The following is a 16,634-nucleotide window of genomic DNA, read 5'->3' as shown; positions in this document are numbered from 1 at the left end:
ATTTCAGCTTTGGCGGGTTAGACAGTCTCACTAGACTCCCACTAGCCACTTTGGCTGGTTGAAAATAATGTTTAAATCGTGGTTTTCTTAAAAGCTGGGTTCGACTATAAGGATGACCCAATATGCGTGTAAATGTGATCTTAGAATCAGTAAGACGCAGTACGACTAACAAAAAAAAATTGTGTTCGCGCGAGCTAACAGGTGATGTGATGCGCGCTCCTGTTTCCTTGCTTGAAGCAACCGTGCCTGGAACGCATCGGTGATCGGTTCTCTTTCAAATAGTCAGACAAAAAAAAGTTATGTTAATGCACCCACAGTCTTGCTGCTTTCAAGAGCTTCAAATGTGACTTTTTGCAAGCAGCACCGGTTGCTTTCGCTTTGAACAGCATATTAATTGGCCTTAACCGTGTGATCATCCTTCAATTCTCACAGTATGTTTTTCACCTGCTTTCTTTTGCTTACAGTTATTTTTTTATATGGTTTAATTATCTTTTTTTTTTAAACAATATTGCTATAATATGAGATTAACTCTACATTTATGTGTAGTTAACTGGTGATCTGAGAGACCTTTAGCAAGGACAGTTTACTGTGCATATTTTTGATGCATGACAATAATTATTTTTAAAGAAATGTTTTGTTAAATAAAAAGTATAGTATACAGCTATATTGAGCTTGTTTTGACACATTTAAAATTTGTGACTAAAAAGTAATTATTATTTGGTGTGGTTTGAGATAAATTTGGTAAATCCTTAATTTTGAGTTCTGAAAAGTCATGTGAAATAAAAACTAATTGCAGTATAACACTATGAAACCATGACCTATTTGCTCATACACGACACACAAAATGTGAAATGAATGAGGAGGCATGTGAACAAAACACAAAATCTAAATCAAGTAATTTTAGCACGTCTAAATCATATTTATGCATATAAAAATATTTTCCCAACAACAAAATTGCGGCTAGTGAAAATGCAGAGTGGTTAGTCACGTTGGAAAACTACTAGCCACTTTGGCTGGTGATCAAAAAAGTTAATGTCAAGCCCTGATTGTCACTGGTAGGGGACGTGCCTTAGTGCCCCCAACAAGTGACAATACACAGCTATATCGCACTGCTACGAGTGTGATATTGCATTTATACAACAGTTCGACGGGATAATCATGTGTATAAAAAAGAAAATCAAACACAGAGAGTCTCAAAATCCTTTTGTATGAGGAACTACTTTCTTCCATCATTCATTCACATCTGCAGCTGACATGAGAACAGCAGAAACCATTGCTACTTCACCAATGTCATTTTAGAGCAAGTATTTGAATGATTCTCTAGGGTAATGTCTAAAGTGATTAAAAAAAACAGATGATTTTGCTCACATTTTAATATTATAAGGCTGAACGACATGGGATTTCCCAGTGTTTCTCTGTTGCAATCAGGATAGCACAATAATTAAGCCAGAAAAAGCCAAAGCAAACACTACCAAATTACTATGGTATAAAATAAAAATAAAAAAAACATTTTAGGGTCAAAATTATTACCACCTTTAGGTATATTTATTTCCTATAGTCTACAGAACAAACCACTGTTATACAATGCCTTGTCTAATTACCCTAGCCTGCCTAGTAAACCTAATTAACCTAGTTACCTAGTTAACCTAGCCTTTAAATGTCACTTTAAGCTGTATAGCATCTTGAAAATATCTAGTTAAATATAATTTACTGTCATCATGGCAAAGACAAAATAAATCAGCTATTAGAAATGAGTTATTAAAATTGTTATGTTTAGAAATGTGTTGAAGAAATCTTCTCTCCATTAAACAGAAATTGGGGAAAAAATAAACAAGCAGTCTAATAATTCAGGGGGTCTAATAATTCTAATCATTCTGACTTCAACTGTATATTCAGATATATTCACAACTTCTTCTGCAATTCCTAATACATGAAGATAAAACATCTCCTCCTCCAGTGGGATTTGTTAAGAACAGGATCTGATTAGGTCAAATGATGTCTGAATTCATGTTCTTATGGCAAAGGTGAAACAAACTGTCATGTTTGATTCGGCTGTTAGTATGAGTAACTCTAGAAGAGGGTCAGAGGTTACTTACAGGGCCATGAAGGTCTGTGTTGAGCAGCATTAGTGCACAGGTAAGGCAATGAACTCCATCTGCAAGCATCAATGAAACATTTGGTCACATCACGAACGCACTCGCATTCAGGTCAAACAATTTTTTTTATCATAACTTCTGATATTACACACATTCATCTCTGCATCAGGAGACAAAGTCTAACATCACTTCCATGGCAACAGTCTTAGCAACAAGGAGATGCTTTAGCTTTTACCCATATACTGGTCGTAGCTGTTACTAAGACGGTTGCTATGGAAGAAACACGGCGGAGTGATAGTGAATGAGCGATTAGACACGATCGTGTTTTATGGAGAATTAGTGGAGGAACTACTTCAAATGATTGGATTCATCAAAGGGAGAACTAGCAAACACAACAGTTTTACTTATAGAATTCATGTACAGGGTTTCTGCAGGTTTCACCAAGTAAAAATTAAGACTTTAAGACATTTCTAGACATATACAGTGCTAAATGCTAAAAAAAAATTCGAATATAGAAATTAGAAAAAAGAAATAGATTTTTACTTTCCCATGTCAAAAAAAAAAGAGTGGAGGAACTACGATGTCAATTGGTATGCAAAACCCCGGCGAGTTAACATTTTAGCAGTTCCGGTTCCCTCGTCCTAAAGTCAATGGTTTTGTCAATTGGATTTTGGTTAAATAGCTTAAATAATGTCCATGGCTAACACAGACTTAAGATGCTTTCACGTTTTTCTCTACGACATAAAATACATCAGTTACACCACACTCTTGATTTTTTTAAAAGGGTTACATTTCTTTAATAAGAATGTTGCTATCAAGTTATTAAATGGGACTACAGGCGATGTCGGAGACATTATACATCATCAAGCTGAACTGGTCTGGAACGCAGCCCGCTTGTGTTGGGCATTTGTATTTGTGTGTTATTTAAGTATTTTCATAAATAGCATTTTATAGTTTGTAGTATTTTTCTAATTGGGAACAAGGTTATAATAGCTTTGGATTTTTCATTAGTATTAGTTTCGATTTCGATTTGACTTTTTGTTTAATTCAGTTTTATTAGTATTTAGAGGTAGATTTTATTAGCTTGTATATTTTGAAATTATTTAGTTTTAGTTTAGTTTTTATTAGCTTCAGTATTAGTTTTAGTGGGGTTTTTTTTTCTAAATAAGGAAATTTGTTAAGTGCAAGATTCAAAATCAACAGAATAAATATTGTATAATAAAAACTCATTCCTACATTTTTTGAAACAGGTATTCGGAGGACACACACCATCAACACTATCATCTACCACTACCATCTACCCACCCTCAAATTCAAATACAATAGCCCACAAGATAGTAGCCTTAAGTACAATATGTGTGCAAGGCTGCTTCTGAGGTTAGATACACAGTAGTGATGGGAAGTTCAGATCTTTAACAAGGATTTTAGGACTCAACATTATGTAGTGAGCAATAGTAATTTCAGGCAGTTAAAACATTATCATGATCTAAAAAATGTATTACAGTAACGTCAACTGAATCATGATTCACTTATTTAAATTCCATTAAGATTTTCTGTTATGAAATAAACTTACGTTTTTTTCACCAGATCCTCTCATTTAATCCCTCGGTTTACCTGCGTTGCAGTTGTTCAAGTTTAGTTCACTCACAGCAGGCTGTCATTTACTGTTTGTGTTCGGTTCAGTGAATCACGCATGCGCAGTATTATTGGTTAACCGCTTCTCAAATTTGATCTCAGTGTAACGTTACTGTTCTAATAACTGAATGAGAGTATATATTGGATTATTTAGAGTTAGAGGGGTGTATTAGGCTTGATAAAAAGTAGTTTGTGAATAAGTGCTTACTGGAGATGCGAATCGCTTCAAATGATTTAGTTCGATTTGGTGAACTAGTTCAACCAGTTTACTTAGAAGATCCGGTTAAAAAGATTCATTCGCAATCACGATACAGAAATAAAACCCATTATTTGGCAAAAATGTGTTAAAGTAATAGTTCTAATGCCCCATTCACACGGGGCATCAGCGTCAACTCTTCTTATTCACTTTGAATGGGTGACGTCATGGCGAACTGCATTGTGGATACATCGGCGCCGCTTAAGAGGCATTGCTCACTGCAGAAGTTGGGACTAGATCAACTTTTCAAGCGCCGACGGATGCGTCAGCCAATCAGATCGCTGTATGCAAATACACAAGCTAGACAGTGGCCTTTTGCTGACTGAATTTCATTGGCTGACGATTCTATAACGATCGCGTTAGCCCCAACTTTAGACACGCCCTCAGTCAAGAGGTAACGCTGAAGCCTCGTGTGAATGAGGCATAAATGTCTGTATTTAATGCTGTCACCGTGCTGCTGTCATGTCCACTCATTCTTTTTGTCGCGGGAGCAACAGCGAGGATGACTGGAAGAGAGCCGGCTCGATCCGGCCAATGGCAGCAGCCGGACTACAGACTCTGAGGTTCCACACAGGTCAAACACCAGCAGCGCGAATTAGATTTACTTCCAAAAACCTTACAGTAAGATTATGTATTAAATACATTTACAAATACGAAAACGAAGGAGTTTTTTGCTATAATTTTAGTTAATTTACTTTAGTTTTGTATGTACACAATACAGTTTCAGTTAGTTCTAGTTTTTTTTTTTTTAACTTGTTTTTATTTATTTTTTTCAGTTAACGACAATTATTTTAAATTTTAGTTTTCTTTTTTTTTTTGTTTATTTTCGTTAACTATAATAACCTTGATTAGGAATTTATATTATGTGTAGATAATGCCTTGTCGAGACCATCAAGACGGATTAATTTTTTGATCATATATTGTAATTAAATGATATTATGAAGATACTGCTTATCAGTGCAGCCCGTCTCTTTCCTGCTCTCAGTAATGCAAATGTGTGAATAAATGTGTAAAAATAAATTGATTTTTCGACTGTTTTTTTTTTTATCATCTGAACACATTTAACTCTGTCATAACTGCAATATTTACACTCCTCAAAATGTAAAACCTCCTTAGCATATGTGACTGTCTGGGCTGCTTTTCACTGTACTTCGTGACTTAGTTATTAAAAAGGAGTTATTAAAACCATAATGTTTAGAAATGTGTTGAGAAAATCTTCTCTACATTAAACAGAAATTGACAAAAATAAACAGGGCAGCTAATAATTCAGGGGGTTAATAATTCTGACTTCAACTGTAACTATGTCTAAATTAAATCTAGAAAAAGATGTTTTAAAATTGGTTTTCTCTTTAAAAATGATAAAATTTGATAAAATCTGCAAGTACAGCCCTCACAAATCTATCTTTTAAATTAGTATATTTAATAGGAAGCTATACAATATTATATTTGCGTTAATAAATTAGATTAGTCAGTACTGTAGCCAAAGCTGGAGCATATCTAACAAAATAACTTACAATAACGGTTCAAAGACTAGTACACCCAAATTTATATGTAATAGAAAAGTATTAAAGGCAAATTTTAAAAGAGGAAAAATCAAGAGAAGCAAAATTTTTTTTTTTGAAAAATGTAGATAAAAATTTTCTAGTTTGTATTTTATTTATTTTTTATTTTTTGTAATATTTTGCTTGAATTTAATTGTATTATCTTTCAATTTCTAAACATGTTTGGTGACTAAAATATTATATTAATAAATATATCTATTCAAAAAATCTGTTTTTGTTTATATATATATATATATATATATATATATATATAAACAAAATATATTGCCTATATTCCCTGAGAAATTGATAAAAATATTCATTTTCAAAATGGGGAGTACTCAATTATGCTGAGCATTGCATTTATAATTAAAAAACATTACATCAAAACATACCCAAATAAGTTATAAAATCAATGTGCTAGCAGTAAGCAAGTGATACTTAAAAGTTTTTGTATATTTGATTACCACCACTGAAACTGAAGAATAACATACCATCTGTGAGTCAATATAATCATTTCATCAGATGATTAAATCCCGAACTCCACGTGAAAGGCTTACCATAATTAATCCCATACATATTTGATTGATCAGAAATGCTAATCTTGTAATGAATGAGACCGTGAGAAAGGTTGCGTAAAGTTGACGGGCTGTACCTTGTGCGGTGATGATGGTGGGATTACACTGATAGTACCGATTAGAGAAATGAATTAACACCCGCTCCCTCTCCTGAGTCTCGCCCATTAGCGAGAATGCTTTCAGAAAACATCTGCAACAGAAAAAAGCAACAGAACATGGTGATGATGGGTGTTGTTTGTAGCTCATATGTGAAGGCTTTGGCCCATCAGACTTCCATTTTCAAACACAACATGAAAAACAAGAGCTGCAAACTGTTCTGGCCACAGCAGAAAACATTAATGTTGTGTGTGTGGGAAGACTATTGAAAAAATAATGGTTCAAAATCATAAGAATGGAAAAGTTTGTGAATACTGGGCAATTATTTGAACTTTGGTAAGAAAGAAGACTGCTAACACTGACCTAAAACAACAATAATCCCAATATCCTTGTTAAACAAAACATGTTCATCATACTTCAACATGCACAGTAAAAATGTTGGGTTCCACACAATCAATTTGTGTTAGGGCAACATGAAAGAATTAAGCTAGCTTATTAGATTTTACAAATGTAAGTAGGTTAAACATAAAACAATCAAGTAGTCCCAAAAAAAAAAAATCAGTAATTGTGTTGTTTCAGTACACTGTAAAATAATTCTGGGTTCCACACAATAGATTTGTATTCGGACAACATGAAGAAATTACAATAGATTATTAGTTTTTACAAATTTAAGTGGATTAAGCATTTTAATTAAGTGAAAACTAAAGAATTGTGTTGTTTCAGCTCATTTTAAATTAGTTTGAACAACAGAAGACAGTATTTTTTTGAGGGTATATTTTATAGTTTGAACAAACAACTAATGTCATTTTTGAGTGTGTTCAGGGTGGTGTTTCCCAAAAAGCCTCACAAGCCCAAGTTTACACTAATATGTTTTATTTTTAAAATGCATAAATTTTACTACGCTTACGCCTTCCGTCCGACTACGCTGGAGTTTTTTGGCCCGTTTCCACTGAGTGGTACGGTACGGCATGGTTCGGTTTGGTACGCTTTTATGGTCGTTTCCACTGTCAAAAGGCATACCGAACCAAACCGTACCACTTTTTCGGCAACCTTTCGAAAGGGTACCAAACAGGAGAAAGGGTATCAAAAGGCGGAGCTTTAGTTTATTATATGTATTATATACATATAATAGTAAGCCATGGTCGACTTGGGCTCAAACAAACCCTGATGTCGTCTTAATGAACAGCCACAAAACCATTTACCCTGTGCCCCGTAGTTTTTTTATGAGCCAGTTTGAAGCGCGAGCAGTTTCGCTTTCTTCCTTGCGCTTGCTGCGCGTCTATATCTGAAATAACAAACTGTGGAAACGCCAGCCTAATAAAGGTGACCCGTACCGACCCAAACCGTACTCTACTGTACGAGTCAGTGGAAAGAGCCATTTGAGAGCCGAAAACTGAGCTTTCTGAAAATGCTGAAGAGGTCCTTTTCATTCTAAAACGCTGCTTCTCCGTATTATTTTCAATCAGAACACATTGACGGCAATTCATCTGCAATTCTCTCAGATCGCGTCTTTCATTGTTCACACTGGGTGACTTTTATTCACGTGAATGAGCACAGATTTGCCTGTGATTTCAGGCATTTGTCAGCAATTCCTCAAAACTGTCGAGTCAAAATCAGGACTAAAATCATGCAGTCTGAACTTGGCATTGGTCATCAGGACATTTGGAAACATTGTTATCAAGACACCCAGCCCAGAAAGTTTAATTGGCATACAAGTAACAGCCAGATCTAATTAGAACTTGAAAATATATAATTAAAAACACTATAATAGACAACTTCAAATGAGCTCATTAACAACATTATTCATTCAACAAGTCAGATATCAGACTATAAATACTTGAAGTGACGTACCTGAGCGATTGGTCCAATGTCTGGTCTGTAAACTCAAAGAACGTGAGGTACTCTTCTGCAACCATCTTACTGAAGTCATTACTGTGAGGGCAAACAGACAATGTCACATTTTACAATGCATCCCATTATAACAAAGATTTTTAAGGAATGATTAGGGATATAAAGATTCACCTGACTCGATACGATTCACGATACTAATCTCACAATTCAGTCACTATTTTGTATAGAGGTGTGAACCTACAAGCTATTGATTCGGTTCAATTCGATATCACGGTGCATCACGGTGCATTGACAATGCTTTCCATACACAATTATATTTTACTTCACAGCACAAGATAAATGTATAAATATATTTACATTTTTAAATTATTTGTAATACAATTTTATCCATTAATACAAGCAGTCAGAACTGGACCTTTATACTTAAATACTTAAGTTCATACACAGAACAACATGATCATGTACAGCAAATAAACAAATGTAAATATCCTGCTTGTTTTATAAGCCCTGTCGAGCGAGTTCATACTCCATTATGACTGGTCAGGCGCTCAACAGAAAGGGCTGCGATTGGCTCTAATGGTCTGTCACTGTTCACCGATGAGTGACACTGATAAACGGCAGCGGCGATCACAGCTGCTCCTTGATAGACGCGGTGGAGAAAACTCACTCTGCAGACACGCACTCGTGTCTGGATCCACAAGTATCCCTGTAACAGCCAAGAGAAGAGGAAAAGTTCCCCAGCAGGTCAAACGGGCCACATTGAGAGAAAGAAATGGAGTTTACACAGTTTGAAGTTCATTGGCTTTTTCCCGCACGTGAATTCTGACCAATCAGTAAGCAGTTTAGGAATTATCTTCACCAACATCTGGCCAATGAGAGTGGTGGATTTTGTCAGATGACTGCATTTTGGTTTGTTTCAACTGGTTCGGATCAAAGCCAGCAGTGTGGTGTGAAAACGACCCAAAGACGGCAGAAAATGCAACAATGTATCATTTATTGCCTTTGGTCCGGACCAAATGAACCTAACTACAGATGTGAAAGCACCCTGAGTTTGTTTAATATATTTTCATTAAAGTGAAATCCAATGAACAAAATAAGGTAAACTTGGCTGAGTGCTTCATTTCCACTTTAAATGTCTTAACACTAAAAAAAAAAAAATTACTCAGGTGAGATTCGAACTCGGGTTGGCAGCGTCATAACGCAACGTGCTGACCACTGGACCACAATGGTGCTATTGTACCGGTGTGTTTGGAATAAAAAAAGATCATCTGAAGTCATCTGAAAGACTTTTAACCACTGTATTACTTTCTATTGATGACTTCATGAAAAAAGCACACGAAAGAGACGCTTTGAAACAGAAGCTTATTTTATCAACGTGCTTTAAGCTTTGTGCCACCCTGCTGCTTAAAAACATAGTCTATTTAGAAAAAAACTAATATTTTCTGTTTATCATCAACATCATTATTAATAATAATAAAAATTTAAATCAGTGCGCTTTTGATTTGATGTGCGATTAAATTTTGAAGTCAAGCTTTTCTTCTTATTGAGGAGTTTTTCCGCTTCTAAAGAATATCCACAGAGGACCAAGTTCCCTTTTGTTGACCGGGTTTATTATCTCCCAGTGGCTCAGTCATAAGTAACTTACCTCTCCTGCCAGAGACCCGGGTTCAATCTCTGACTCTTACAGATGAACCTATGCTTGATATCAACACAGTAAGTACATTGTATATGAGGAAAAGTCCCGCCAGCAGGTCAAACGGGCCACAGTGAGAGAGAGAAAAGGAGTTTACTTTCATTTTCTCAGTCGCAGTGAAACCGCTTCTGCTGCATGTCATTGAAAGACGGTCCAGCAAACACACACACAGTGAAATGTGCAGAGTTTCTGTGTTTTTAAGTAGTTAGTGTTTTATTTAATTGTGATCGCCTTCCTTGCCATAGTAAGGTACAGCGACAGCGCATACGAGATAAATGACGTCAGAACGTAATAACTGGTTATCATCCATTACTGAACCGGTAGCTAATTGTCCGCGTCTGCATCGCAGTGCACCGAAGAAACAATTCATTTTGACACCCCTAATTTTAAAACAAAATTATTTGAAACAAATTTAAGGTGAAGAGTCAATGCTGCACATTTTTTGCAAAATAATACATTTTCTGCAATAACTAAATCGCAATTTAAAAAATTAAATACCAAAAAAAAGAATAATAGAAACTATGGAAGACAACAAACTAAAAACAAACTAAAACTGTGACTGTGCTGGGATTGCCTGAGCATGCAAGTCCGAGAGTGCAAGCCTGAAGGTGCAAGTGCTAATCTGCAGCCAATCTCTATTGGATTTTTTGACAGATATTGCGATTTTGATTTGATTTGCGATTTAATTTTGTAGTCAAGCTTTTCTTCTTATTAAAAATGTTTCTGCTATTAATGGATATCATCTCCCAGTGGTTCATCATCTCCCAGTGGCTCAGTCATAAGTGACTCACCTCTCCCGCCAGAGACCCGGGTTCAATTCCCGACTCTGACAGATGAAGACTACAGATGACGGCGAAGACCATAAAGGCCAGGTCGACCGAGGAGACAAAGAAGACGATCAGACGAAGAAGAGGAAGGTCAAGATGACGAAGAAGACCAAGACAAAGAAGATGATATGACAAAGAAGACCAAGACAAAGAAGATGATCAGGCGAAGAAGCAGACGATGAAGAAGACCAAAACAAAGAAGATGAGCAGACGACGAAGAAGACCAAGACAAAGAAGATGATCAGACAAAGAAGCAAATGACGAAGAACACCAAAACAAAGAAGATAATCAGACGAAGAAACAGGTGACGAATGAGACCAAAACAAAGAAGATGATCAGATGAAAAATACCAAGAAGAAGATGATCAGACAACAAAGAAGACCAAAATAAAAAAGATGATCAGACGAAGAAGACCAAGAAGATGATCAGGAGACGAAGAAGACCAAGACAAAGAAGATGATCAGACGAAGAAGCAGACGACAAGGAAGACCAAAACAAAGAAGGTAATTAGGTCAAGTAGCAGAACACTAAGAAGATGAAGACAAAGAAGATGAGCGATGAAGAAGTAGACTACCAAGAAAAAGACAAATCTGACAAAGAAGTGAACGACCAAGATGAAGAAGTTAACAAAGAAGACCAAGACAAAGAAGATAATCAGATGAAAAAGAAAACGACCAATTAGAAGACAAAAATGATGACGATGATGACCAAGACAATGGTGAATGGTAAAAAAGATGTCCAGACAAAGAAGATGATGACAAGTACCAAATAAGATACCTAAGAAGAAGATGAAGAAGAGGCTGACCAAGAAGATGATGACCAAGACGATGAAGAAGAGGATGACAAAGAAGATGATGAAGAAGACCAAGACAAAGAAGGTGATCAGACGAAAAGGTGAACGACCAAGATGAAGAGGACAAAGAAGAAATGAAAAGAGCGTTTTCCAATGACATTTACCGCCTCGTGACTAAAAGGGCGCCAATGTGATCGTGCAAAATGCCAGCGTTAAAAGCGTTATTTTTAAAGAAATGCCTCATACTCGTTCTGATTGGTCTTCTCCAACAATCAGATTGGCACTTTTGTTCATGTGCACGGAGCTGCTGAAGTTACAGTAAACAGCACTTAAAGGTGCCCAACCGCAAAACTGTCAATGCGAGCGCACATTGAAGAAGATGTCCAGAGGTGATTTGAACGTGGAGCTGTTTTTTGCACTGGTGAACAATAATCATTTCTTCGTCGCTAGAGCTGGAGCTGCATGCATATCAGTATGTTGTTGGAGACCCATAAAACCGAAATATGACCCTTTTTAATGTATAATAGGGGCTCTTTACTAGTTTTTTTATAGGCATATATACATATATAGACATCTGTTACTAGTAGTTTTCATTGTGTCGACAGTTTATGTGCATTACATTTATTGTTGTTAGTGTAAGTAAACAACTTTTTGCAGTATCTACACAGTTTTTGTTTTATCTGGCGCACTTTACCGCTGTCATTTTACTCTGCCGCCCCACTCGAAGCTAATGTGCAGTTAAAGGGAGTTTGCACCTATAAAAACAGCGCTCCCGCTGTTCAAAAAATGCATCGCGATTCGTTCAACATTTCTACTGATTTAAATAGTCACATATTTGAATCAATTTTCAACGGACTAACAGTGAATCGTTATATCCCTAGAAATTATATCAGCAACAGCTCAACGTGGCTTGAACTCACAGTCTCTGGTATCTGCTAATAATATCTGATGCGCACTATAATCACACATCAGATCAATTTATACTCACTGCATGTGTGAAATATCAGCTTGACACAGAAATCGGACATACTGAAGATCAGAGCATTTCAGTAGTGAATTATGAGCAACCCTGAAAAGAATCTAATCTACCCAGACACAACTCTATAATGGAGAGGGTTGCACAAGGAAACTAAAGCAGTATAAAGCACATTATATAAGAAACATGCATTCCCAGACAGACATGTGAATGAGTTTACTGCAGTGCTAGAAGACGGAGACATTCAAGGTTCTGGATTCAGGAACTGAAATATAGAATTGGATTAGATTCCCTCACACTGTTTAGTGCACAACTGAAAGTGTGGAAAGAGGAGGAGAATAAAGTTTAAAATACAGATTTATGAATATTAATGTTATTCATTCATTCATTCATTCATTCAATCAATCATTTATTTTCCTTCAGCTTAGTCCCTTTATCCATCAGGGGTCATATATTTAATGCAGTGAAAGCCCTTCAAGCTGCAACCCAGTAATAGGAAATGCCCATACACACTCAAACACACTCATACACTACAGCCAATTTAGTTTATTCAATTCACCTGTAGCACATGTCTTTGGACTTTGGGGGAAACCGGAGCACCTGGAGGAAACCCACATGCAAACTACACAAAAAAGCCAACTGGATCTGCCAAGACTCAAACCAGCAACCTTCTTCCTGTGAGGCGACAACTGAGCCACCGTGTCCACAATGTTATTCATGAATCTTCATTTTATATTTATTTTATTTACTGAAAAATAAATATTAATATTTAACTTTAGATTTTTCAGGGTTTGATATGTCAAGGATTTATCTTTACCCATGTTTGTATTTTTCTCTTATTCTCTCCATCTCCATATTAGATCTAAGTCCTGTCTTATGCCTAGTTCAGACTGCGTGATTTTAGCCCCGATTTTGGCTCGCCGACAGGTTTTGAGAAATCGCCGACAAATGCCTGAAATCACAGGCAAATCGCTGCTCGTGCACGTGAGTGACAATCACACAGTATGAACGATCAAAGACGCGATCTGAGAGAATCGCAGATGAGTCGCCGATGCCTGCGAGATATTTGGCGTGCTAAATATCTGGAGCTGTCGGCGATTCAAATCATGCCGTGTGAATTGAGTTTTAACTGAAAATAACATCAGCGATCGCCTGCAGCCAATGAGAGAGCAGCTTTCACTTGTGTGTGCGTGTGTGTGTGTACCTGCTGCAGGCCAGCGGGAGGCTGGGGGAGAAGGTAAAAGCGCTCTTTTTCGGTTTATTTGGACCCACGAAATGGAGGAAAAACTAGTGGAGGTTTGACAGGACTCAGGAGCAACCGTGTCTGTTTGACGTTTCATACAGAAAGAAATTAGTTTATTATCAACGTTGAGGAGAAATGGCTAATTCCCTATAAACCCAGGTGAGCAAACATGTACATGTTCAACCCCATTAAAGGCTTCTTTTTCATTATGTAGTTCATAACAAAAGATATACTGCATGTTTTTGGCTGTGAGACGTAGTTTGGACGAAGTTGTCGGCGATTCTCCCTATAGTAAAGTCATGCAATGTGAATGTCCATGTCGCCGAACCATCTTGCAGTGTAAACAAAGCAGCGACGAAACGCTAGCCCAGATAGTCATGCAGTGTGAAAACATCTGTGACACGACTAGTTTGAAAATCATGCAGTCTGAACTCTGCATTAGTCAGCATGATGACATTCTCCTGGATGGGTTTGAGAATTGCACTGGCATCTCCGAGTAGGCATTAGCATGACCTACACCCTACCTATACTATTTCTACCGGTTTGTTTGTGTTAATGATGTGGTGTCAAACAACATACAAGTTAAGTATGGAGTGCCACATGGCTCAGTATTAGGTCTGCTACTTTTCTCCACATATATGCCAAGAGGAAATCAGCAACCATGGTATTAGATTGGTATTAGATTCTACTGTTACAGAAATAGACCTTAACTTCATAATTCGTTCAGGCTTGATAATCTCTCAAATCACTAACGTAAGCAAAGTGTGTGCTTGTTATAAAAATAGTAGGATAGCAATTTTCTTAATTCTTAATTCCTTTATTCTGACAAAACACAGGCATTTGCTTTTGTACACAAAAAACTCAGAACATATAATCTGTCTTTTTTTTTAAAATCTATGTTTTACCATTTTCGATTTAAGAACCTGAGAAAAATGTAATGATGAAATGTCTTCCTCCAGGAAAGCTATCTGTAGCTCCAATTGCATGAGACTATGGGCCGAGATAATGGGTTTATTCTAGGGGAAAGCATGATTTGTTTTGAAATGTGTAGATTTCAATCAAACGTAAATCACTATGCTCTTCCAGATAAGCTTCAAATGACAAGTACCAAAGAAGGTAAGCACTCAATAACTTATTAAATGAACGACAGGAGAAAAAAATAAACAAATGACCTTCACAGGACAGAAACTAGCCAGACAGTAATGTGTGAATTGTGGAGCGGGCTAAATCTAAAAAAAAAAAAAAAAAAACATCTGTATTTTAAAGAAACCGTATTTTGTTGCCTTTATTCTTGCCATAATAAGAATGTATATTTGTAGAGTAACACATGTTCTGCTGTCATCAATATTTCAATAAACTTTAATAGGTAAAACTGTCCGAGATATGAACAAAAGCAAGTGATGCATCAAAGTTTGATTAAAAAAAATCTTGAATGGTTATAAACTCTTTATAGTCGTTAAAATAGTTTATAACAACAATAAAAAATTATTTGTTTAAAAATATTGAATGATATTAATGATATGACTTACTTCCGGAAACTTCCTACTTCTCTGTTTCTCCGTCTGACTTTAAAGACCATTTCTTTTGACCGCCCCCTGTTATATCGAGAATATCGCAATGGCGAAAGCGGCAAATATGAAAAGTCTCACCCGTTTCGCGAGGTGCGCGAGCAGTCAGTGGAGGTGCGCGATGCGGCGACAGGCGAAAGTATAAATCGAGCTTAACAGGATAACTGTGTGGCTACAGGCGAAGAATATTGAGAAACAGTGGGACAAGCATGAGACTGTGGACAGCACTTGTCCAGACACAACAGGATAGTAAGACAGGTTGATCATGCAGCTGTGGACAGATGATTTTCAGTCAGAAAGAAAGTGAGACAGGATAAGTGTAAATCTGTGGACAGTGTTGGGTTCAGACAGCAGGAGAGCGAGACAGGATGAGCCTTTGACTGTGGACAACGTTGGTCGTCAAACAGCAGGAGAGTGAGACAGGATGAGTGTAAATCTGTGGATAGTGTTGGTCGTCAAACAGCAGGAGAGTGAGACAGGATGAGTGTAAATCTGTGGACAGTGTTGGTCGTCAAACAGCAGGAGAGTGAAACAGGATAAGTGTAAATCTGTGAACAGTTTTGGTCGTCAAACAGCAGGAGAGTGAGACAGGATGAGTGTAAATCTGTGAACAGTTTTGGTCGTCAAACAGCAGGAGAGTGAGACAGGATGAGTGTAAATCTGTGAACAGTGTTGGTCGTCAAACAGCAGGAGAGTGAGACAGGATAAGTGTAAATCTGTGAACAGTTTTGGTCGTCAAACAGCAGGAGAGTGAGACAGGATAAGTGTAAATCTGTGAACAGTGTTGGTTTCAGACAGCAGGAGAGTGAGACAGGATGAGGATAAATCTGTGAACAGTGTTGGTCGTCAAACAGCAGGAGAGTGAGACAGGATGAGTGTAAATCTGTGAAAAGTTTTGGTCGTCAAACAGCAGGAGAGTGAGACAGGATAAGTGTAAATCTGTGAACAGTGTTGGTTTCAGACAGCAGGAGAGTGAGACAGGATAAGTATAAATCTGTGAACAGTGTTGGTCGTCAAACAGCAGGAGAGTGAGACAGGATGAGTGTAAATCTGTGAAAAGTTTTGGTCGTCAAACAGCAGGAGAGTGAGACAGGATAAGTGTAAATCTGTGAACAGTGTTGGTTTCAGACAGCAGGAGAGTGAGACAGGATGAGTGTAAATCTGTGAAAAGTTTTGGTCGTCAAACAGCAGGAGAGTGAGACAGGATAAGTGTAAATCTGTGAACAGTGTTGGTTTCAGACAGCAGGAGAGTGAGACAGGATAAGTGTAAATCTGTGGACAGTGTTGGTTTCAGACAGCAGGAGAGTGAGACAGGATGAGTGCAGGGCTGTGGAGGTGGTGCTACAAAGCACACTGGAGTAATGATGCTCTCCTCTGGAGTACTGCGTCTGGCACTGAGAGTGCTTATGAATATGGATGTTCAAATCTTTATTTCCAGTGTGTATGTAAATGTGAGGGTTGAACTTGAAGGCTGAGGGTGG

The 16,634-nt window shown here is 37.2% G+C and overlaps 1 protein-coding gene across 11 annotated transcripts in view; it reads right to left on the bottom strand.

The window, feature by feature from the left end:
* Positions 1-16,634, bottom strand: part of psd3l (pleckstrin and Sec7 domain containing 3, like) — a 243,279-nt gene that overhangs the window by 109,352 nt on the left and 117,293 nt on the right. For all 11 annotated transcript variants that reach the window (XR_012386108.1, XR_012386110.1, XR_012386111.1 and 8 more), the window contains 3 exons: positions 8,054-8,134; positions 6,184-6,296; positions 2,097-2,155 (listed from right to left, as the gene is read on the bottom strand). Coding sequence is in view for 7 of the 11 variants with exons in the window: in XM_068223894.2 (XP_068079995.1) it covers positions 2,097-2,155; positions 6,184-6,296; positions 8,054-8,134 (253 nt within the window). In the remaining 4 variants the exon portion in view is untranslated. The remainder of the gene's footprint in view (positions 1-2,096; positions 2,156-6,183; positions 6,297-8,053; positions 8,135-16,634) is intronic.

The sequence above is a fragment of the Danio rerio genome, chromosome 10 (assembly GCF_049306965.1).
Source record: "Danio rerio strain Tuebingen ecotype United States chromosome 10, GRCz12tu, whole genome shotgun sequence".
Lineage (NCBI taxonomy): Eukaryota > Metazoa > Chordata > Actinopteri > Cypriniformes > Danionidae > Danio > Danio rerio.
This window is presented reverse-complemented; position numbering and strand designations above follow the sequence as displayed.